At 43.9% G+C, this 24,895-nt stretch overlaps 1 protein-coding gene across 1 annotated transcript in view; it reads left to right on the forward strand.

Annotated features, from left to right (window-relative positions):
• Positions 1-23,654, forward strand: part of LOC120850568 (protein maelstrom homolog) — a 70,145-nt gene extending 46,491 nt beyond the window's left edge. Inside the window, exons 10-14 of the mRNA XM_040223099.3 lie at positions 969-1,100; positions 9,443-9,482; positions 11,894-12,055; positions 17,892-18,101; positions 23,410-23,654. Coding sequence (XP_040079033.1) covers positions 969-1,100; positions 9,443-9,482; positions 11,894-12,055; positions 17,892-18,101; positions 23,410-23,432 — 567 coding nt within the window. The 3' untranslated portion in view covers positions 23,433-23,654. The remainder of the gene's footprint in view (positions 1-968; positions 1,101-9,442; positions 9,483-11,893; positions 12,056-17,891; positions 18,102-23,409) is intronic.
• The last annotated feature ends 1,241 nt before the right edge of the window (positions 23,655-24,895 follow it).

The following is a 24,895-nucleotide window of genomic DNA, read 5'->3' on the forward strand; positions in this document are numbered from 1 at the left end:
CCTCTAAATTAGCTTTGTCGTCCTTCTTAATTAGCTTTGATTACTCTTCTCATTAATTACTTTTAGTTCGCTTATTCATCCTCTTAATTTGGTTTGTCATTTTTCTTTGTTTCATTGCCTCTAATTCGCCTGAGTGGTCAGGTAAACATTTTGGTAAGGTGTCGTCGACCTGTTTTCGCTCAAGTTCAAAGGTCGACTGAATGATGAGACCCACTGATCTCTATGACAATTGCTGGATCGCGTTTGCCCGCTCCGCGAATGCGGTCACTGGCGGCCATCTTTAGGTAGAGTTATATCACCTCTAGCCAATGTAAGCTGCTGCAGCCGCTATCATTCATCCATGGCAGATAGCGTTTTGGCAGGTGGGTTGGCAGGCTGCGGTCAAAATAGCGTGGATGATATTGCGTGCTTGATTAAAATTATTTGACGAAACATGTTTTTGAAACCCGGCGTGAACAGTAGTCCGGTTTTTGAGGACCTGGTAAGTTTCACGAAATCGCTGCACCGGGAGAAAAGCAGCACAGTACGTATCGAAAGTCGCATCGAAAGAAGCATCGAAAGCAGACGACGGTACGGAGTCTGCTCTTGATGCGAGCTGCATTGCTTTCCCCCGGTGCTGCGCTTTCGTAGAACTTTTGCCGGGTCCTCAAAGATGAGGCTACCGTTCACGCCGGGTTTCAAGAATCTGCTTTGTCGAACAACTTCAATCAAGCACGAAATGTCACCCACGGTACAGTGTACTAGATCTACGGCTATTTTTATGGCAGCCTGCCGCCATTGCGCTGTCCGCCATATTACTATGATGGCTAGAGATGATATAGCTCTACCTAAAGATGGTCGCCAGTGACCGCATTCCGGTCCATAGGAGGAGCTGGTCAAACGCGATCCAGCAAATAGACATAGAGATCAGTGGGTGAGACCATATAAGGCTTTCGCATCAATAACCTGGCATGCTTTTTCCCTTCCAGAAACCATCACGCCTGGTCAACAGGCAGTACCACCCGTCCCCCAGCGTTGACCAGCTGTCTGCCTCCGTCTCTGCCGCGAGTCCTCTCCCCAGGGAAACGAGGCGCGTTGAAGACTACTATGGAGAGCAGAAGGCAAGTATCGGTATTTTTTTACGGTTTTGAAGTAATTGACAGAGACTTCGGTCGGAGTCTCTCTCACTTTAAAACGAGAGCAAATATTGTGAGTACTGTAAAAACCCACATATAATACGAGTTTCTTTTTTTTTTTTTTTCTTTCAAATTTTGCCTTGTAAAATTTGCGGTTCGTATTATACATGGGTCCCAACAATTTTCAGCTTTGGTGAGGCGCGATCTAACGCAGCTTGACTTAGTTTTGGTTTCGAAGCAATATGGCAAACAAAACAGCTGTCGTCAATATAAAATCACAATGTCCGAGGCGCCACCATGCCTCCACGGTCAGGCTAGGCAATGGCGTCGGCACAAAAACAATGCTTGGCCGCCTTCAAAAGAAAAGTATAGGGTGGTCCAAGTCACCAGGCTCGATCTAAAATGGACCGTAAAAATCAACGCCTGCACGTAGCAATCTAAACTTTTCGTCAAAGGTGTAATTCACAGGTCGGTTTTTTCTTGTAAAATTACAAAGCGTAGTTCTCTTTCTGTAAAAAAACAAGGCCAAGAAACTTGCCAGGGTCTACGGCGGGCAGCGACGCAGATGACAGGGGTTCAGTAGTGGGGGTGTGTTTGGCGTTCGTATTAATAGTTGGTGTCGGGAGCAGCGTCTGAAGGTGCAGACGCAGGCAGACGAAATCCGTTGGCAGCAAAAGCGCCGCCGTTATGCAGGCGCGTTTTTTACTAGTTTTGCTTTTATTGTGTGCATTTATTTTTTAACCGAAGGTACATTTCAAAATAGATTGTGTTCATTTTTATTAACCACGGTGGTTGCGAGCCGTCGGTCGCGATAAGGAGGTAGTGCCATCTATCAATACGAACGCCAAACACACCCTGCTACTGAACCCCTGTCGTCTGCCTTTGTCGCCGGACCCTGGCAAGTTTTTAGGCCTTATTTTTCACAGAAAGAGAACTACGCATTGTAATTTTACAAGAAAAAACCAACCTGTGAAATACACCTTTGACGAAAAGTTTAGATTGCTACGTGCAGGCGTCAATTTTTACAGTCCATTTTAGATCGAGCCTGGTGTCTTGGACCACCCTATACACTTTTGCAAAGAGAGCTCTCTGGCCGCCGCCATTTTGTGAACCGAGCGACCCCTATCACCCAGGAATATCTGCCATCCGCCTGAGCTGTGGAAACCCGGTCAGCGTGACTCCCCACCTGCATTGTGCATTCGGAGTTTGCCGGCTTTTCTTGGAAGTTTTTACTTTATTTGCCTGTTTAGTATGCTTACCCCTTGTGTGTTATCTTTCACTGTGAAAACCTGGGAATACAGCTAAACCTGGATGTAACGAACCTGTATACAACGAAATCCTCTATTTAACAAACTTTTTCAATTCCCCGACGCGATCTTCATAGAACCGCTTGTATTTGTGAACTCCATGTAATGAAGCGCTCGCGATGGATAACCTTGATTTAACAAACTCGCTCCGCCGCAATCTCCATTTTTTTTTTTTATCGTTGCTTATTTTAAGTTACCTAAAATGCAAATATATTCTCGTCCAATTGCCACCAAAGGCGGGCAGCCGACCAAAAGACGTCGGTAATGGCAGCGAGCGGGAACGGCAGAGTGTAGGCATAGGCACGCCGTTGCGCTTTCCCGGCGCCGCCAGACCCCCAGCCTCTCGTGCAACTACTGCCAGCAGTCTTTTGACGTCGCTACACAAAAGTCACCACGAATAAACGCCCGACTTTACTTGCCACAATTCTGCGATGCGATTAGGGACACGAGGAGCAGCCGACAGCGTCCGATTTTATCGTTGTTTCACGAGCACACATCGACATGTCCGCAAATGTCTCGCCGTCCCACAAAAACTCCCGCCAATAAGCTGCGACTCACAAGACGTAGCAAACACTGGGCAGAGAGGAACACAAAACAAACAGCTACAAGCGAAACCAGCGGTCCCGAAAGTTGACGCCGACAGTCGTGTTGCTCGCCGCTGTCACAGTTCGACACCAGTAGGCACCAGGCCGACCAGGCGACGGTACAATCGATCTAGGGAATCTAGGGATCTCTTGGATATTTTTTCCCGGGGACAAGTGAAGTCAGTTAGGGAGTCACAGCATCGTTCCGTCAACGTGCCGCCTGAAGCATGAGCTCCGCTACTAAGAAACGGAAAGTTCTGTCTCTTGAAGACAAAGCCGCTATCCTGAATGCGGTGTCTGAGGGTGAAAGAAAAAAGGATGTTGCAGCCCGTTTTGGCATCCCAGCGAGCTCCCTGTCAACAATTTTGGCCTCAAAAGACTCAATCCGGAATGCAATGAAAGCCGGCACAAGCTCCAAGAAGAAAAAGCTGAAGTCGTCAACCTACGCAGACGTGGACAAAGCGGTATTCACGTGGTTCCTAGACATGCGTGCACAAAACATTCCTATTAGTGTTGCAGTACTGCAGCAAAAAGACGGGGATTATGCGTGCATTTTAGGCCACGATGATTTCATGGCAAGTAACGGCTGGTTACAAGGATTTAAAAGTCGACACGGAATCGTCGGGAAAGTTATCAGCGGAGAATCTGCATCCGCGGACTGAGATGGTGCTTCTTCTTGGGTGAATAACGAGCTACCGAAGATCTTGGATCGTTACGAAGCGGAGGATCTGTACAACGCCGAAGAGACGGCGCTCTTTTTCCAGATACTTCCGAGCCACACGCTCACGTTAAAGGGAGGCCGCTGTCATGGAGGCAAACAAAGCAAACTCCGAGTGACGGTTTTGCTTTGCACGAACAGTGACGGATCTGACAAGCGCGTGCCGCTCGTTATTGGAAGGAGTGCCCGGCCCAGGTGCTTTAAAGGAACGAAAAGAATGCCTGTGAAGTATGTGGCGAACTCGAAAGCGTGGATGACACGGGACATTTTCCGTGAGTGGCTAAACGAGCTCAACGAAGCGGTGAGGAAGCAGGGCCGCCAGGTGTGTTTATTTTTAGACAACTGTTCAGCACACCATGTGGAAGGCCTCGTGTTATCGAACATTGAGTTGCAGTATTTTCCGGCCAACTGCACGTCATTGGTTCAGCCTCTTGACAAAGGTGTTATCAACAGCGTAAAGTGCGCCTACCGACGTCGGCTGATTGCGCAACTGCTCCTGAACATCCGCCTCCACCGGGAGACTAAGACTGACATCTTCCGAGCAATTGAGATGCTTGCGGCGTCTTGGCAGGAAGTAAAAACGCAGACCATCGTCAATTGCTTTAGGAATGCCCAGATAGTCAAGGACATGTGTGTCACGACCGACGACGGTGACGAGGAGCCGTCAAGCCTTCCCGATCTCGCTAAAGATTGGAGTGCGCTGTGCACGAACGGAGGGGTTCCTGACGGTGTCCAGCTGAGTGACTTCTCATACGCGGACAACTGTGCCGTGTCTACCGAGGAAGTATCCGACCAAGCCGTGGTCGAGAGCAGACGAGACGTCGACGACGATGACGAATCACCTGAAACTACTGAACCGCCTGTGGTGCCTACCGCGAGGGAGGTCTTAGATGCCATCGATATATTACGCCGGGTCGCCGGCTCTCAGGACGACGACAGCGCTCTAAACGCGTTGGTGTCTTTTGAGCGCTGCGTGCTGCCTTCGCTCGTGCGGAAGACACAAGGCAAGCTCACCGACTTCTTTTCCTCTATAAATAAATGACATGGTGAGTTTGCCCACGTGGATTTTTAATTTTGCTTTCTTTCCACGTGTCCTTTACGAGTTTTTCCGCGAAAACTGCATGTAACGAAATCCTCCATATAACGAATTATTGAAAAATTTTATCAATTTCGTTATATCCAGGTTTAACTGTACTAGGGCTTGTTGCCTGAACGGCCTTCGCAGGAAACAAACGAAGAGAGCGAACAACAAGCAGCACACGGCGCAGGCAGTTCAACGTTCTTGGAGGATTATTTTCGTTAAGATAATCTCCAAAAAGCCTTCCCGGCTATGTTCCGGGTTTCACGAAAAATAGCTGATAGGGTCGGTTACGGGGAGAGGGGGATGGAATAGACACGTCCGTTCATTTGCTTTGAAGCTGTGCAAAAAGCCAGCTCTCTTTAAAACGTGCCCCAAAACACGCCGGATTCCGTCCGATCGTCGTGAAGTGACTATCGTCGACACTGTATATTGGATATGCTGTGTTATTTGAGGCCTTTCTCAAATCCTGTTTGGATAATGTGGCACCGTGGGGTACGTACAATATATGTTGTTTGATTGATGAGACTCGTTGAATTTCATGCTGTGAGCTGGGAATATCCATCCAGTTGGATATCCTGTGTGGTCAAATATTTTCGACGGTTAAGACCTTTATAGATTGACACGGCTGAGTGTATGGTGCAGTAGAAAGATCAACATAATATGAAACAGACATCCAAGTTGCATTTGTTCTGTCGTGCACCGACTCACCGAAACAGCTTTCGTTTCTTTGTTTTTGTTCCCAAAAATAGTAGAATGCTTTTTTTAAAAACCAGGAGGAATTTGATTCACCATTGAACACAAAAGAAAAATTAAAACGCGGCTATTTAGCCACCACTAGCGTCCGAAACTGCACATATGCAGGCTGCCATAGCTTACTGACTAGAAAACCCACAGCTCAGCGCAGTCGGGCAACACTGGCGTACACTTGAAATGAGGGACGCGCGCTGTAAATGGCTTCGTTCGAGACTGCCGCTGGAAAGGTCTATAGTTTTGGTTGCAGAAGACATTGGCAACCATGCTGCCGGACGACAATTCGCCGTAAATGCAAGCAGCATCCGCGGATGGAGACGACAAAAGCAAGCTCTGTTCGCATGCAACGGAAAAAGGAGAAGCTTAGAGGCCCAAAGAATGGCGTGTTCGCCGACGTCGAGGCAAGTCTTGGCGACTTTGTACAAGAGCAACGTGAACAGCACCTCGCCGTAAACATCGAGCTGCTGCAAGAGAAGACGAGAGAACTTTGGCGGGCTTTCACTGCGTCTGCTCACGCCCGTCGCTCGCTCTTTCAAGGAGTGTGGGATTTCAAATGTGCTCGACGGCACTGACAACGACTGCCTTTGGGAGGAGGCATCGGACAAGGGAGGAGTCCGATGGAATTGATGACAGTGATTAAGGTTTGATTACGACGCAAATATATGTTTTTCGTAAGACTACCTGGGTTGCATTTTACGCGTAAAATTTTCGCGGTCCTTAAATTGTTTTGTATTATATGCGGATAAAACTTTTTTTTTTCTTTGCGTTCCTCAAATTATGCTTCGTATTATACGCAGGTTCATATTATATGCGGGTTTTTACGGTACTGTGTCTTCCAGACTATAAGTCACACTTTCTTATATTGAGCCATTATTGCAGAAAAGTTGGCATATAAGTCACACTTTTGTATCAGTCGCACTGCTTTGCATGGTTCATGCGATGAATTTTTTCTTTTTACGCACATCGGTACTGTGAAATCAAAGTTTCCCGCAATCAGCTAGTTCGCATGTACCGTTTGACGCGCAATAACTTTGATGTTTCAGCTCGCGAGAAATGCCCATAGCACGGCACTGCCTGGCGAGGGCAATCGAGTGTTTCGCAGCAAAAGGACGTAAAACATGCAAAATGAGAAGCTAGTCTGCTTTATTCGAGAGTACACATGCTGAGCGAACAAAAGTTTAACATGCCAGACACTTGTGAAGCAAGCTTTGGACCACTAGGCCCAGCCTAGGCCAAGTCTCGGAAACAACACGAGCATCAACGCACAGACAGATAGATAAATCTTGAACACTTTCTTGGGTACTGCCGAAAAGATTGGCTGGCCACAATCCTTTCTTTTACGTGTAGAAACACAACTGGTGCAGGGCAGATGAAAACTGCTTGTCAAAAGAAAACTAAGAAAGACGTGACAAAATTTTCTACAATGCGGCTTCCTCTTCTGTTATAGACAGATTTTGGTGAGGGGATTACACATAAAAGACTGAAAAAAAATGAAAGGCGTTTGCAATTCTCTGGAATGCCGAATTACAAAGTGCAGCTCTTGAGGAGGAGGGGAGGGTATGCCCCTCCTTTCCCTCCATACCCTCCCCTCATCCTCTTCCTCTCCCCTCCCATTTATGGGAAATTCGCTAAATTAAGCAATAATTTGCCCGCTAAATTTAGCGAAAACTTTCCTGCTAAGTTTAGCGGGGAAACCGAATTTGCGTTGAGGTCACATAACGTCAATTTCCCAGCTAAATTTAAAAAAAAAATTTCTGGTAAATTTAGCAAAAAATTCTGCCAAATGTAGCGGGAAAATTTTACTTTCGTGACGTTACACGTGATGGCACGAAGGCAAAGCTTTCCATCTATATTTTGTAAAAAAATTTTCACTGAATTTGTCGGAAAATGTTTCCGCTAAATTTGGCGGAAAATTTTTCCACTTCATTTAGTGACAAAATTTGCCCGCTAAATTTAATGAAACATTTTCCCACCAAATTTAGCGGGAAAATTTTACCCTCGTGACGTCACGTGTCGTCATGTGGGTACCCTTGTGACCCTCGTGACCCAATTTTACCTTCGCGATGTCACGTGTGACGTCATTATGGGAAACGTCTCACTATGCAACGCATGGTTACACCGACGCCGACGTTACTCAACCCGGATACAGGCGCCTAACAGCTGCGCTCTAAAATAACTGTTCCCCTGTCCGCTCCCGCATGAGCATAACAGACTTGAAGCAGATTAAAAAAAAAAAATGAACAGGACAATTGTCTAATGTGAATTTCTTAAGTAACGATAATAATTAATAAATATAAACTGGCCACAACCAAGGGACAGGACCCGGATCAGGGGCTTTTATTTATTCTCAACTGTATCGTCCCTTAAAAACCCGTCCTGCCCCCGCCCTCCCTCCGTCTTAATGCTTCTTTGGTCTTGATGTTGCTCTCTTCTTTGGTGGGAACAGCGCTTAAAGACGTAGGACCAGGACAAAGAAACACACATACAGGGTGCTGACTTGCAACGGAAATTTTACTGCTCTGCAAAAGGAGAAATAAGCACAAAAGGATGAAGGGAAGAGAACAAAGAAAGCAAACTGATAACATCTGGCATCAGCCACGCCTACACAGTCTCGCGTATCTGCCACACTTTTTAATGAAATTTACCCCGTGACCTGACCAGGTAGATTTGAGGTGAAGGCTTCGCGGACCCCGGCGGAACTCCATTTGAGAACCACTGCACTACGTCATCTATGCAGACGAAGCTAGCAGCGTGCGTGCCCGGTGGCAGCTTCTTCACTGCAGCGAAGACTTCCTAATGTCGGCCTTCTGTGAAGCCTACTGACTTTTGTTCACTAGTACTAATGGGAACAAACAGAAAATAATATTCTCGTAAGAATTCACCAGCTTTGTGAGATAAGCATGCTATTTATTGTGGCATTTTTTTAACAGTTGTAGCGGGGTTATATGAACTGTGCAGTATGACTGCGAAAGCATATTGTGAAGTAGTGATTAGGCGACCGCATGCCGCTACCGTCATTAGGAAAGCACTCTGAACTGCTGCAAGAATTATTTTCATGCTGCTTCAGAGCTGTTTCAAAATGGGAAATTTTTTTCTTTCAATACAAATGGGCTTCAAAAGTTGTTTCCGATCCTGTGACTGACAAGACCACCGCTGGGTATTGCTACATTTTGCATCTGGCCAACGTAACACGTCCGGGGTAGACTGATAATTTTTCTCGGGATGCCTCACGGAGCTTCCGTGTCAGGATTGCATTGGAGCAAACAACAAGTTGCGAATTGCGGGATGCCTGTGCTTTTCAAGAAAGGCAAAATAATTTCTGCGAGGTTGGTTGCAACAGTATAGTAACAAAAACTCTCCTAACAAAAACTCGCTTAATAGTACAGAGATTTGTGACTTTTTAGCGAGACCTGGGGACACTGAGCGTCATGCGACTTGATTGCAACGTGTGCATTGTTGGGGGTTACGGCTTTTCACCTTGCAGTTTGCGTTGTGTAGTCTGCTTTGCGCTTTATACTGTGGCTGAGTAATATAATGACATTTTCTCGACCATTATGGTGAACATCATTGTGGGAACCAGCCTGCTTCTGTTCTTGTGGGTTTTATAATGTACAGGTGCTCCCTGGGACAAACTAGCTCCCCGCTCTTTCAGCTTTCATGCAACAAATCCATTAGTGCGACGAACACGGTTTGCATCACGGTGGAGGTTTATTGCGGCAAGTCGCGCTATGTACCTGCTTACAGTGATTGTCCTGCCCTGGACATTACGGTTGTTCCTTGCGCTGTCAAGTGCTCCCGTTTACTGCCCTCGCGCCTCACCAGTGTCGACTTTTGTGGAGTTATTGGATGTTGGTGGGTGGTGAAACTCTTTTAATCTCTCTTTTCAGGGGCCCGCTGTTGTACGTAATATTGGAAGCTACAAGACAAGTAAGTGCAGTTGTTTCTGTTCGGTCTATGCTAAGCGTCGATGGCTTCTCTTACCTTCCCGTTTTTACTGTGGCTCTATTTATTTCTCACTATTTAGTATTTAGACGTCTTCAGATGCTTCTATTCTTTTCAAAAGTCTCGCAAGCAATCGAAGAAACAGTGCTGCACCATATACAATTTTAATCAGCTTGTTTTGTTTTGCATGCAGACATTGCTTTTTACATCTTTCATTTCTAGATGCGAGAGCACATTGATTGGCCTGTTTGATACGAAAGGGATTGTTTGTGGGTAGGGCACTCCCAGGGGTGCAGTGATGAACCAGCATTATTGCACTGAGGTCCTTGTGTGTCCAAAGTCTACATTTCTAACGAGGCGGCGCACTCAAGACTGGCGTGCGAGCCCACACACCACTTGTGGGTTGTTTGACTTAAAATATCCTGGCAGTGAACCTCCTCCACCCCTGATATTTCGCCAACTTAGTGCCCTGTAACCTCTTGTTCTCCACAATAAAGATGCACTTGCAGTGGGCAAGGTCAAGGGAAAAATGCGTGAGGTGCTAAGAAGTAGGGCTAAACCAGAGATTTTAAGGTACTTCTAAGGGAGGGGAAAGGTTCGGGGTTGCCGTATAAACTTCCGACGGTATTATTGTAATGTGCCGAGAGATGCCCCGCCCTCAAAAGGTGACCCACGCTTGTTTTTGGCACAATTTTCTATTTTATTTTTAAATGCAGAACGATGGTCCATTTCTAGTCGATGTAGTGTCCTAGCCAATGGTGACATCGGTGAAGATGGGGTTAGTTAGCCACGGCGCGAGATAGGCGAACATTGCTGACTGGGAAGTGCAGTCATGTTTCCTTCATTGCTCTTGCTGAAATAAGTTTGGCGAATCACATGATCTAAAAAGAGCATTTTTTTTCCAAGGTTTTTTTATTGCACAGTGAAGTTGGCCCAGTCCTTAGTTTTACTACATTTTCCGTCAATTTTACGTGGGCTATCTGGTGCTTGGAAGGAGACAAAAAGAACTCCGAAAGTGGTGGTAATCTAGCGCACTGTTCCTGTAAATGCCGGGAATTTTGGGATATACCCCTTGTCATACCCTATAAATTTTATAGAGATTGAATGGGCATCTCTTAAGTTAATTTCGTGGGCCATATTTCTCGTAATAATCTCGTTGCATCTTCTTTCTTTGGTGGTACCTTCATGACTATGAGCTAGCTTGCCAATTTGGCACTGCCTTTGTGATTCAATAGTAACCAACTCGCTGCTTCTCTGACATGAGTTTGGCAGGGTAAAGACAAGGCCCACCTTATCTTTCTTAGTGCCGTAGAACGAGCCCCTTGTCTTTTTAGGTCTCTCTTCCGTAAATCATAGTGACTGGATCTCACTCTTTCTGGCAAAGTAGATAAACAGGTGTGACGCTTAGCCGAGAATATAGTACAGTAAACTTTCGTTAGTTCGACCTCGGTTGATTCGACTTTTCGTTTAAATCGATTGTGTTCAAAAGTCCTGGCGAGCGCCCATACATTTCTATCGGAGGAAAAGTTCGATAGATCGAACTCAAGAAGACTCTGCATCAGATAATTCGTCCCGAGCGAATGCTCACGGGCTCACATTCCACGGCACCCCGGCAGAAAAACCACCATTGTACGGTGAAACACGGGCCCTTTGCTGCAAAGGCGAACTTGCGCAAATATGCGCCTGCTCTTTTACGCCATTGAGATGGACCGTAGCGAATGACACAAGCCAGCGCAACCAATCTGGCATGGAGTAGCGCAGAGAACATAGCACGTGGTCGGGCAGGGAGACAGCATGCGCGCTCTCAAAGCGCTTTTTTTTTTTTTTGGTAGCATTGTGTGCGGTTCATTTTGCGCGCCAGAAGACACAAGTTCTCTTTTTACTTTTTTTTTTTTTGATGGTCTGGCCGCTTAGTGCCAAAGTCTGCTCGTAAAGCTTTCTCAGTGCACGCTCTCAAAGCGCTTTTCTGTAGCATCGTGTGCGGTCCATCTTGCACCCGGAAAGCGCAGGTTCTCTTTTCCTTTTTTTTTTGTTATTTTTCTCTGTCGCCGATGGTCTGGCTGCTTGGCGCCAAAGTCAGCTTGTAAAGCTTTCTTTTTTCGTCTTTTTTTTCTTTTTTTTTCTTTGTTGTGCGCGATTTTCTGGTGACGTGACTTTTATTTACGTTGCTCTCTGGAGCATGCTTTTGGAGATGCGTTTCGACAGCAGACCATCCGTGAGTACTTTGGACAATAAAAGGAAGTTTAATTTTAACCGTTTTTCTGACCTCTTTTTAATTCAATCATTCGGATAATTCAACCAAAAGTTTAAGGTCCCGTCGAGGTCGAATTAACGAAAGTTTACTGTATCATACTCCAGAAGTATCGAATTATGATTGGCTGTTCCGTCGAATGCAGCTTTGGTGGGCGGACAAGTGTGCTCCATGGGAGAGGAGGACTTTCCCGCCCTGGGGGATTCCATGCAGACTCCTGCCTGTGGCAAGCCCAACAGGGTCAGCGACGCCGGGTGCAGGCCGAAAGGCGGCCCGACAAACGCTCCAGCGGCTGTGGGAGACTCCGGTGAGTTGGGCCGGTCTCTGTTTGTTGGCCTCAGTCGGCGCTACAGCCGAATCCTGCTGGAGCGAATGCCGCTTCAACGAAATTTCCAGTAAAGTATTTTCGATTCCCTGTTCAATATTCGTATAAGATAGCGTATAAAAAACCTCCAGAACCAACTTTTTAAGTGCCGCTTTGCTCCAACAAAGTGTTTGCAAGGAAAAACTAAACTCTGTCATCTTACTTCTGAATTGAGGGAATGTAAAATCACCTTTCCAATGGGTGTCGCGGCTCCCTATGTTGCCGGACAGCCAAAAAAAGTACAGATTTTGCAAAGACTTCTGCTTGAAGGCCAGTGTTGCCAACTCAAAAAAAAAAAAAAAAAAACGCGACAGGAATCTAAGAAACTGCTAAAATCTGCAAAATTTTTGGTGTGGGGCAAGAATGACTTATTAATGCAATTTACCCCTGTAATTAGTCTAAAAACATTACAATAAGTAAAAAAAACAAAAAAAACTTAGAGCTATGTTGTTCAACACAACCCACTCCTATGAACAGAACAATGTCCATTGCCCGATTCTACCGTTACGAGGTGGTAACAGTAGTAACGCGTCACTCTAGAGTCTAGACGACCTAAAGACGCGACCTTTATTCTTAGAAACTCGGGAGGCAACTCTTACAAATTTAAAGGCAGTTGTGACAGTGTGAAAAAAGAGCTGCGGAAACCAACAAAATGTCATGCAGCCCCTCGTTTCAAAGATTGATGACCTCGAGAATTGCAGCAGTGTAATCTTTTATTTTACGATATAACGGATGTAAACAGTTGCGAATCTTGGTTGGTATCAGAATCGCTTGTTCAGGAACTGTGTGAAACGAAGCTTGGCGCAACACCGACAACAATTGAGAGAGCTCATAAGATAGGGAAAAGTTGGCCAGACAGAAATCGACCCCCAATTGCAAGCTTTACTTCATTTAAAGAGAAACGGACCGTCCTAGGGAACGGCAAGAAATGGAGACGGTCCGGCATCAGGATATCTGAATATTTCTCTGAAGTGAAATGCAACAAAGGATATCATTTGTGGGACTTTCTTTAGAGTCATAGGAATGATGATACCTTAGGAACGATGCTTTTTATCGTAATGACTTAAAGTACCTTTATGATGACGACATCAACCAGTTAGTGGAGTTCAAGCGACCATGCCGTGACTCGCCTACCACCATCACTTTTCTTGTAATTTATAGTCATAGCATTAAAAGCGAGGTTGATGATTTTTCTAGCCTCATGAATACAGTTAAACCATTGGTTATCGTTGGCACAGAATCGTGGCTAGCTGAAGTGGTAACAGATCGTGAGGTGTTTCCTGATCCAGGAAAGACAAAAATAGTCGTAGTGGATGTGTGTTTATCCATGTAGACCAGCACATTTCTTCGAGTAAAATTGAAGCCGACGAGGGCTCGTGCGAAGCAGTATGGTGCCAGTTGAGACTTCCCAATAGTAAAACCCTGTCGGTGTGTTCTTTTTACCAGCTGCCTGCAAGTTCTGTTGTTTTATTATCAAAATTCACAGTGATGGCCTAAACAATTAAATGTGATAGTATGATTGCTATAGGAGGTGATTTCAATCTGCCCTGTTAAACTGGCACCAGTAAAAAGTATTTTCTAGGGCGACCCGTGGACTAGTCCATGGGTTGCCATTACTGCAGTTAGCTAACTGCAGTAATGGCAAATTTTGTGAATTGGTTCTCGCTGACTCGAACTGTGCTAGAACCCACTAGAGGGGGCCATGTTCTTCACCTTTTCTTTTTTGAAGCGAGCCAGATCTGGTAAAGTCTACTTTAGTAATGCCGGGAATAAGTGATCACAGTGCTGTCATTGTGAAATGAATTTGGAGCATGTAGAAATGTGTGATAGGGCAAGTTGACGTATATTTTATTACAAAAAAGCTAACATTCCTGAAATCAGTGTTGCACTGGATGCATAGTTTGTTCTTTTTGAAACACTTGCAGAATCCTATCCTTTAACTATACTCTGGGTACTTTTTAAGAGAAAGGTTTTGGAATTGCAGAATCTTTTTTCCCTTTGTGGATTTTGACCAAAAGGTGTAATAAAAGCAAGCCATGGTTTACAAAACAACCACGAAAGTTGATACAGGAAAAAGAAGGAATCTAGTGCACTTTTAAAAACAATCCATCAACTGAAAATATCGGAAAACTGAGAGTGATAACTAGTGAGCAAAACATTGAGATAGCGAATGCAAAACCTTTCTTCTTTGACTTGTTGGACTCTAAAACCAGAGACCCCTAAAGAACTCTGGAAATATGTAAAAAGAAAAAAAAAAAAAAGAAGATAATGCATCTATTCCGTCTCTTGTGAAAAATGACGTAACCACTGACGCTTCTCAAAAGGCGGGATGTTTTAACTCTTACTTTAGTTCTGTGGTTTCATCAGGCATATAGATGGAAATTATATTGTTCAATATAAATGGGATAACAGTTGTATTAGAGCACTTAAATGTTTTAAAGGCTGCTGGCCCTGATTGCCTGCCGACAGTATTGCTAAAATCTTGTGCTCGTTCTGTGTCCTCGGACCTGAAAATTATTTTTGAAAAGTCAGAGTGATTGCTCTCTACCAGATGATTGGAAGTTGGCCTCTGTCATACCAGTCAAGAAATCTGGGCCTCATAACAAGATGTTAAATTACTGTAGTATTAGGAGCGAAGCTCCTTAGGGGCTAGCCATGTCCGTATGTCCGTCCGACGTTGGGTGCTCGTGCTCACGAGCACGTGAGCACGTGCTCTTGTGCTCATGTAGGGGAAAAAAAAAAAACTCGTCTCCACGTGGTGAATGATGTTGATTGGGGTGAATCTCTGGTGGTGCTTGTCTGCGTAGACGGTGAGCCGCAGCATGCTGAGTTTTTCGTTTGTTTTCATTCATGCCAGAAAGAGAATGTGTGGTATGGAACGTGGTTATATACGCATTTGAGCATTTGACCGCAGCGTGACATGAATGAAAACGAACGAAAGGCTCGGCATGCTGCGGCTCAGCGTCTGTCTACGCAGACAAGCACCACCAGAGCTTCGCCCAAATCAACATCATTCACCACGTGGAGATGCGGTTGCTTTTTTTCATTGACTTTTGTTTCTTGTAAAATTCTAGAACATATCTTGTACACGTCTATCGTTGAATATATGGATGCTCATTCATTGTTGAATCCGAAACAACATGGCTTGTGGGAGGGGGGGGGTTGTCTTGCGTCACGCAGTTAACCATGTTTACTCACAATTTGTGTGAGGCAATGGATATAACCTTAAAACTGTCGACTGTATTTTCTTGGACTTCAGTAAAGCGTTTGATAAGTTGTTGCTAGAAAAGTTATTGCATTATGATATTAATTATCAAGGTATCTCCTGGATTTTTTAATATTTGCACAAAAGATGTCAGTTTGTTGTAGTAAATGGAAGTAAATTAAGAATTGCCCAAGTAACATCAGGAGTCCCACAGGGGTTGGTTTTAGGACCGTTATTATTTTTAATTTATGTATTAATGAGGTTGTCACTTTATGCATGAGACTGTTTGCAAGTGATTGCATATTATATAGAAAAGTAACACATTATAGTGACAATTTCATTGTTGCACTATAAATACACAAAGCGAAAAATGGCAGATGAAGTTGAACCTACATAAAATCGTGTGCATGACTTTTTCTAGAAAACAAACAACCGCCAGTTCTTGTTACGGTATCAACAACACTCGTTTAAAACAGTTTCAGATTACAAATATTTAGGTGTTTGCCTCACATCCTCCTTGAGCTGGTATCGGCATGTAGGTTATACCGTAGCAAAAGCTTTAAAATCTTTGGGTTTCTTGCTTTGAAACACTCGTAACTTTCCACAGGTTACGCGGGAACTGCTGTATAAAACAAATGGGATACCTATACTAGAATATACCTGCACTTTGTGGGACTCCCCCAACTAGTGTATAAAAAAATAAATGAGAAAAAGTTCAAAATCAAACAGCTAGGTATTAGTGATGCAAATCTCTCAATAAATTGACTATCGATACTATTGATTGTTTTTCAAAAACTATAGATAAAGCTGCAGAACTATCGATAGTCGACTATTGATAGTACTATCAATAGTACTATTGACAGTTTTTCGATAGTCGACTATCGATTGTGCAATCAATAGTTTTTCGATAATCAACTATCAATAGTACCATCAATAGTTTTGCACCACTGCTAGGTATGCTTTAGGAAAATCTTTAAAAGATAGAGTGCTTAGTGCAACGCGCTCCAGACAAATGTTGAAATGGAATACAATGGAATGGCTGCAGAGCAAGGCTTTGTTTAAAGTTTTTTTACTGTAGATTTCCCTCCCAGACTGGCATCTCGCATGAAACCTACCTGTTTCTCTCATATAGCTATCCGCACGTGTGGATCACATTCATAAAGTTTGTGAATACAGGTGCAAGACTGCGAATTTTAGGAGTTCAGTTTTTCCATAACCAGGGTGCCAGTAGAACAAATTACCTTCTACTGTAGTCTTAGTTTTATCAAACGATGCCTCTTATACTGTTTTAGAAACGGTGGGCTCATTTGACTGGTATGATTGCATAAACGATAAATCCCAGGCAGAAGTTAACAACGTCCAACCCCAGGCAGAAGTTAACAACGTACAAAGGTATATTATAATTATTCTTATGTATACAATGAAACCCACTTACTACGATGATGAGAAAACCCGAAATTTCAATCGTTATAACCAATTATCGTTGTATCTGGACTAGGAACTGATCATTTCCAGTCTAGCAAATCTAGAAACTGTTTGTTATAAGCGGTACATCGTTATATGTGGTATTGTTATAAGCGTGTTGCACCGTAGCTGCTGCACACCTTGGTGTGCTCGGGGGGGATAGGGTTTTGTGTATTGTTTATTTTTTTCTATGTCGCGGAGTGTGATGGAGTGCGTTGGAGTGACGCAAACTTTGAAGGGTGTTGGGCATGCCGTGAGGTGCGTCTAAATACTTCTGATCTCGCGAGGTTTCAAAATTTAAAAATAATTACCTGTTCATTTGCTTTTTTTATGTGTGTTTTTTTTTGTGCTATAATGCCGGAAGGTGCTGCGAGTACTGAATGAATGAGTTATTCTTCTAATCAGAAACTTCTTGAGCGTCATTAAAAACCAATGAAAGTAAATTTTAGGACCCTTGGGGGTGTGTGGAGAGTGCAGCGGTGCACTAAATTAGCCACTCGAGCAACGGCTGCAATGCTGGCCGTGCAAAAACACTCACGATAAGAGATGTAAAAACCATGCGGGACCATTTCTGTGCCGCTCTCCTCGCATCCGTTGCATGAGCAATAACTTTAGCTTACCACAGTAGTTTGCGTGCCACGAGTCTTTCTAAATTTACTCATTTCGTGGTTTTCGGTGACTCTCAGAAAGTTTCTCATTGGAACCATCTTTATCTTTAATAAATAAAAGGTTAATCAACAAGTTTTAGTTAATTCACCCCGCTTATTGTGACAATTATCCCCCATATGATGTGCCCCTGGCGGTATGACGCACCGTCATGGGTCGCATTAGTGTATTTTTTGCAGCTTTATAAAAACGCTTTTGTAGCGCTTTGAAAAGAAACTCCCTGCAGTAGTCCTGATCCACCTCCCGACCCGTCTGCCTCTGTTTGTGGGTTGCCGCGCCTCGGTGGCTCAAAGGCCGGAGCCGAGATCTCGGCTGCACGTCGAAATGGTCCCTGGTGGTCTAAATGCACCTTCGGTCCTTCGCCAGGGTGTGCCAGATGCCCTTTGTCGGTTCTGCACACGAAGCCTTCAAACTTCAAACCGCCTCGCCGCGTACTCCCCGCAGACGGGCACCCCTCGAGGCCACCCCAGCAGCCCCGCCTGGCAGCGCAGTTCCTGGCGCCTTCCGGCCGCGCCCCAGGCCTGGGCAGGGGCACCGACCTGGGCGTGCCCGAGCAGGAGCAGCGGGGGGTCCAGATGCCGCGCCTTCCCAGGACGCAGCCCAACGTGCAGCGGCCCAGGGAGCCCCCATTGAGCCTCCTGGCAGGCAGGGGCGGTGAGTCCAGACGGGCGGAGCGCCGCCTCACCTATCTAAGTGCGAACGGGTGTGCCGCAACCGCTGGCGGATGCTTACGAGGAGAAACCGGGCTCGCGCCGTTGCTGGGTAGCCCAGAACAATGTGCATTGATGTCCTAATTTTCTCGCATCATTCTTTGAATGTGGGTTGGAAATACTTCTAAAGGGGCACTGAAGTCAATTCTGCGATCGTCCTTTTGTGGTGACAACTTAGTCTAGACGCTCTAAGCATTGCAACAAACCTGAAGCGACAACAGTGTGTAACTTATTTCCTCATTAAAAGCGCGTTCAAAGATCGCATCACACCCTTTTTGGGAAGAATTTTCTTCCGAGTGAAGTGGTTGACGAAGGGCGCTTGTCGGCGAGTGTCAAGTGATGGCTTGCTTGCGCAGAACAAGAGGAGTCTTATCCGAATGTGTACCTATCAGACTCTCTTCAGAACCAGTTATAATAAAATCACTCGGATTCTGCACGTATTGTAAGGCTTTCATTGGTCCACACAATGTAGTCCCCGAGCAAAACGTTTCTACATGTTTTTCTATTGCCCTGAGACGAATAGGCGGTTTTGTAATATAGGACTTGGCAAATGTGGGAACTAACACATTTAAACAATATAAGATCAAAAACAACCTTTTTCAAAAATGACTTCAGTTCCCCTTTAAAAAAAAAAAAACTTTTGCAAAAAAGTTGATTTTCAAAAATGTTATATTTACATCGACCAACATCTAAAAGTATTCTCTGAAAATTTCATTTGTTATCACCTTATGGTTATTTTTTAATTTTAAATTATTTTCGGTCCGCCGACGCTAAAGAAAAGGTGGAGGTTTGAGCACTTTGAGCACGTTTTCTCCATTCCGCTTTTTGGCATAAATTTCTCTTTGGGAGAACTATCTTTTCGTAACGGGATAAAAGGAAAGGCTCGCTCATAATTTTCCTTGAGTGGAATTTCATGGGCAATGCAGCTGTAGCATTGATTGTTTTACTTGTGGATGTCTTTTATAGAAGATATTAAGATTTTGTTGACAGCATAAAAGGCAAGAAATTTTATTTGATTTTTCAGCGTGATGTTAGCATAAAATAAGTTGCTTTCTTGAAATTTTGTTTTAACAGCTGCACCTACTGGGCATTCTGCTGCATATCTAATAGAAAAATGTTGGGTATTGCATAAATGTTTTAACAATAGTTTCCCTAAACCATGTCAATGTGTTTCTGATAAAAACCACTAATTTTTTTCACAATTCACGTACACATATGAAACTTTGCACTGCATTCTGCTTCTCACCTGCGAGTATATACTGTAAATTTCATTTATGTTAAGCCAAAGGTTCAAAAGGTGTCCCTTTTGGGTAGTGTCCTCCCTTAAAGGGATGCTGAACCAAACATTTCAGTGTCTATAATAAGTGGTGCACCATCTTTCCACGCACGAGTGAACAGCCGCCGGTGTGCACGAGCGCACGCAACAAAAATGATGTCATCACATCCCCATTGAAGCTTATTGAGCATGAATGAAGGAAATGATTGCGTCAATTTCGTGGTGTGTGCTCGCACACGCCGGCGGCTGCTGACTTGTGGAAAGATAGTGCGCCACTTATTATAGACACTGAAATGTTTGGTTCAGCATCCTTTTAAAGGGCCCCTGAAAAAACAAAATAGTTTTTCTAAACAATTTAGTTGGGTAAAAAAATAATGTGAAAAAGTAATTATTTAATACAATACTGACGGCGCAAGACGCGATTTAGTCGGCAGTCACCTCCTTTCTACTTGTTTTCTCTCTCAATATTCTGGGTGCTTGGAGGAGAGGTGGATCGGCTTCGTCTTCACGACCGAGATGGTGATTCCGGAATGACCAGTGACGTCATGGACTTCGTACACAGAATTTCAGATATATCTCTCGCCGTCAATATTGCTCTAAAAAATTTCTTTTTTTGCGTAAAATTTATTTCTTGACACGCATGTCCCAACCAAACTTTTTACAAAAAAAAAAAACTTATCTTTTTTGGGGTCCTTTAACAGCGCTATGAGCAACCGTTTAGGACTGTGCAGATTTCCGAATAGTAGTTCTGATTAATTTGTTATTTGTAGGGTTCTGTGTTTTCGGGCGAATCCATAAAACGCTCACCGGTAAATATTTCATAAATTGAAACTTATCCAAAAAAACTCGGAATTTCAAGGTCACAATGACGAAATAAATACAAATAAACTTCATAAGAGCCCAAAGTGAGGGGTCCTGAGAAGACGCCACTTCAGTTTCTTTTGAAAACTCAGCCGGTCGAGGTTCCTTCAGTACACAACCAGTCATACACCCGGTCTCAATTTTTTTTTTCTTTTTTTAAACTGGGAACACAGTAAAATGAACTCAGGATTCCTGAGAATCAGCAATTTAACAAGAATAAACTCCGATAAAGACAGAAGTTTTATCGAAAAATGAACTCTAAAAAACCCCCACCAAATTTCTTGAGAAATAAACTCCGAATACACGGAATCCTAGTTATTCGATATTCACTTCAAGATAAACTAAAATGTTCATGTTTTTCTGAGCGTCGATCGCGGCACGTTAGCTCTGTAGAGCGTGCTTCTCGCTGAGCACCGGTACGCTGCGGACAAGCAACACCCACGAAAGCGAGTGCCCGGGATGTTGCTTCTGCATAGTGCACTGGTGCTTGGTGAGAAGCGCGCTTAACGGGGCCCATTGCGTCATGCTTTGTAGTGCATTAGAGTTTCTGATCAACCTCAAAATAAACCATCCATTGTCCCTCCTTTTTCAATGAGGAGTGGAAGGTCAACAAAATCTGTTGGGATAAATGCAGGGCCTCCAGTAGATCAGTACTCAGCATTTGCCGACTGCTTCTTTGCACAATATTCTTTTGTCATTATTTGTCGGAGTCCAGCACCACTGCATGCGAGTTGGGTTTTTGTTCCTATGTATTACTCAACAGTGAGGACATCATTGGCACTTCTATTTTTGGGTGTGTTTAGATAAGGACAGTCATAAAGCTGTCATGCCTATTTCTTCTGTTCCCAATGAAATATTTATATGAAATAGGAAAACATGTGCATACAACAAACTGGACCTTACCTTTGCAAAACACTTTCTTGTATTCGTAGAAAATAAGATTGTCTCTGAGAGGAGGTGGCTATCCACACCCTGTGCAAAAGCTATCCACAGACCCAGAATCTTTGTCTGGCCAGTCACTGAATTTATCACTGTACTCGTATTAAAATTAATTCTTATCATATAATGCTGCTTGTTAATTTTAACCTTGGTATTACTTTATTAAGTGTAAGACTCCCGCACCAGTCCTACTTTGGGTTTACCAAACTCAATATCTACACCTGAGTGTAAATTTTTTTTTTCTAATTTCATATGGTTTTGGTCAAAATAAACAAAGTTGCCTGAATGGGACACTTTAGCAAAAGAAATTAAGAGTTTATTTGTTTTAATTTGTGTGGTATTTAATTCTTCAAAATAAGGTTTTGGAAACCCGCATTTATCATGTCATCTTGTTTTTCTGGGAATCTATGAAGAGCCAAACACAGGCACAACAAAAGGGCCGGCCCGTCATATAAATTTGATCACATTAAAATATCTGGAATTGACTTCCGAAATCCCCGGTGTATTAATTATGCACAAGCAGTCTTATATTTTTACACGCGTCGATTGTTTTGTCGTGTATGTGCCTCGCCATTAGCTCAAAACGATTTGCTCGTTTTGTTCTGACCACATTTGCTGGAGACGTGAGCTGGGACAAAGCCTCTTCTATGCTGACAAAGCCTGGCACATCGCCATGAGACGCGGTCGCCAAATGTAAAAAGGTAGAGCGGTAGACAACGGATGAGAGGAGAGCCAGGTGACAGGCGCCCCGCTGCGGCGAGATGCCGGAACACACTTAGCAGCATAAAAGAAACCATGGTCTAACAGGTTGATTTTCTCATTCAAGGACATTATATGAGGCATACTCCTATTTCGCTTTTGGTGTGATCTAACTCCAGAAATCCTAGTTTCAAGGCTCACGCCTGAAACATAACTGAAGTACTTGAAAATGATGCTCAAGCTTGTGTTTGCTTAAAGAGTCTATTTTTAATACTCATATTTGTGCTACTTCATTGTAATTGGCTGGGTAGATTAAGCATACAAACTTAAGGCTTATTCAAACGATGCATCTTTTTATTGCGCCACAGTTTCCTGAAACCGAGATTTCGTGAAATCTGCATGTTCACACATGAAGTTTCACGCGCGAAACCTGTGACGTATTGTCTCACGAGAATTCCGCCAAGCCTTGTCATATGTACCGGGAATACCAAGCGTTTTGCGTCAAAAATGATATGAAGTACGCACAGTGTGAAGAGACAGTCCGTTTTATTAATACCACGCAATGAACTTCGTCAGATTCGGCTCACTGGGTTCACTAGTCCTGCCAAACCCGGGAAAGACCGCGAATGTCAAAGAACAGGCGGGTGATCTCGAAGCATTTCGGACATGTTTGCACTGCTGATAAAGTTATCCCCAGCCATCATGTTTATATGCGGTGCTTGCACTCGTCCCGACTGCTCATGGATCTGCACCGCGCCACCAACCCGTACTGCTAAAGTGCCGTTCACACACGTGCAACCGATTAGGACCAAGACTCATCGCCCGCACGCACCGCTTCTCCGCTTGTCGCTCGCCATGTTTGTTTGTTTGCTTTCGGCTTTGGCTCTGATACGGAATCAGCCAAAAATCGGACTCCTCCAAAAGCTTGCTCCTCCTCGAAGGTCAGACGTCATAGCGAAGTCGAGCGGCCTTTGGCAGCGTCCGCGTTTCTCCTTCGGCTGATTGACAGGCCTCGCTGAGGTTTCAGCTAAAAATTGCTCCAGTAGCGAGGAACACGTGCCACTTTTTTCTGAGGCGTGCCACTTTTTTGGTCACATTCAGACGGCGAATCTGTTTCCCGAAACCTAGTTTCGCGACACAAGATTCGCCAACAAGATGCATCGTGTGAATAGACCTTTAGGAGGCTGCACAAACTTTCAACCACAAAAGCCACTTTTGTGTAAAACTCTTTTTAGCTGTAAAAAAAAATGGTGCAATTAAAAGAAAAAGGTAATTGAACATGCCAAAATTTGTTTGCTTGGATATAATATTGAATAACACTAATTACAAATGGGGTTGCAAACAATTTGAATGGCACATTAAGTGTAAAAGCAACATGTAAGAAAGGCATTTATTTTTTTCTTTCCAGTTTCACAAAAGTCCTAATTTTTTGTTCTTAACGAATAGCAATTTTAGACTCAATGTTTTGCTTTTACAGGTATTGGAAGAGGATCCATGTAGGAGTCTTCTCTAGAGCTGCAAGCAACAGTCAATAGAAGTTTTTATTGATGCTCTGCATCTGAGCACTCTCATCACAAGTCACACTCATTCATGTTTCAAGTTGTGTATTTGAGAAACAGGTGTGCCAGTTTTTCAACCATTTCATCTAGAAATTCCTGTGATATCAAGGAGTTGTTTTCAAATGAGATGAATGTTAAATAAAATGACATTTTTGATCCCTTGTATGAAGAGTTTTATTCTGGTGCTGGGTTTTAAGGTAATAATGAAATGCTGGTCCTAGGTATTACACCATTTCTTTTTTAAGTTCCTTAAATTGTTTAAAGTCCTGTGCATGCTGGAGTAAGTTTTTATTGGGCAGTTTGATACTGGGCAAGAGAAGGGAGGGGGGGGGGGGGGGGGGTAGGCCGGTGTTTTGAACATGCGGCTTGTGACTCTAAAACACTGCCCGCAAGCATCCTGTGCCTTGAGCACCACATCCGCCATAAATAACTTTATAACGTTGATTCATTTTCGCTAGAAAAGGAACTTGGCTCGTATATTGTGCTTGCGCATTTTGCACTATTCTGCTTTTTTTTTTTTTGACGAAGTATTACTTTGTCCGAATAATTGGTTCTCGGCCCTTTCTCATGTAAATCGGATGGAATGAAAATAGCACTTCTAGGCTACAAGTGCTATCTTTATGCTCAAGGGGAGTGCCTCGGCTGCACAAACTCTTGCTCAATAGGAGCAACTGCCAACAATAAGGCTACGAGCTCGGGGCTTCCAGCTGTAAGACAATACCTCTATAACACGGGTGTTTTCTTATAACACTGCTATAAAAATCGGCAGGAAAGCCAAAAACTACCGTATTGAGAGATATTTGTTTCTAGGCCTGTTGAGCCTAGTGAATTGTGCTACAGGGCAAAGGCGGTGTGCTTGTTCTCATTTTATTTAAAACTGCCAGTGTGTTAGTGTTTTGAATCTTATAACAGCAGGTGTTGGTCCCAAGTAGTCGTATATGCAAATAAAAGCTGAAAATGGTGAAACGGTGAGCTTACAGAAAGCAGAAAGCACAAGGTTCCTCTAGAAATTTTTTGGGGTGATCCTAGAACTATGGGTATTGGGAGGATTGAATATTGTGAGGATGTTTATAGGGACTGTTCTTTACGTTTATTTTTATGTCTGCTCTTGTATAGCTACCAACTTTATGCAGGTTTCATCTGTGTGATGACACAGTGAATGGAGAAAATTAAATGAGCTGGGGCAGTGGGTAGAAACTTTAATAATTTTAATAGAGTTTGGCTGCATCGTAAGGATACATATTCATCACTATTATGCAAATACTGCAAATGTGCAAGCAAGCTGGACAAGAATGACGAAAATAACCCCTGGAGAAGGGAAACAAGGGGAGCAAAGGACAAACACAATTCTCCAAACACTGCTAGGTGACTGGTGTGCGACCGAAAGAATTCGCCAGGTCCTGG

This window comes from Ixodes scapularis, unplaced genomic scaffold (genome assembly GCF_016920785.2).
Source record: "Ixodes scapularis isolate PalLabHiFi unplaced genomic scaffold, ASM1692078v2 PGA_scaffold0__279_contigs__length_252992795, whole genome shotgun sequence".
NCBI lineage: Eukaryota > Metazoa > Arthropoda > Arachnida > Ixodida > Ixodidae > Ixodes > Ixodes scapularis.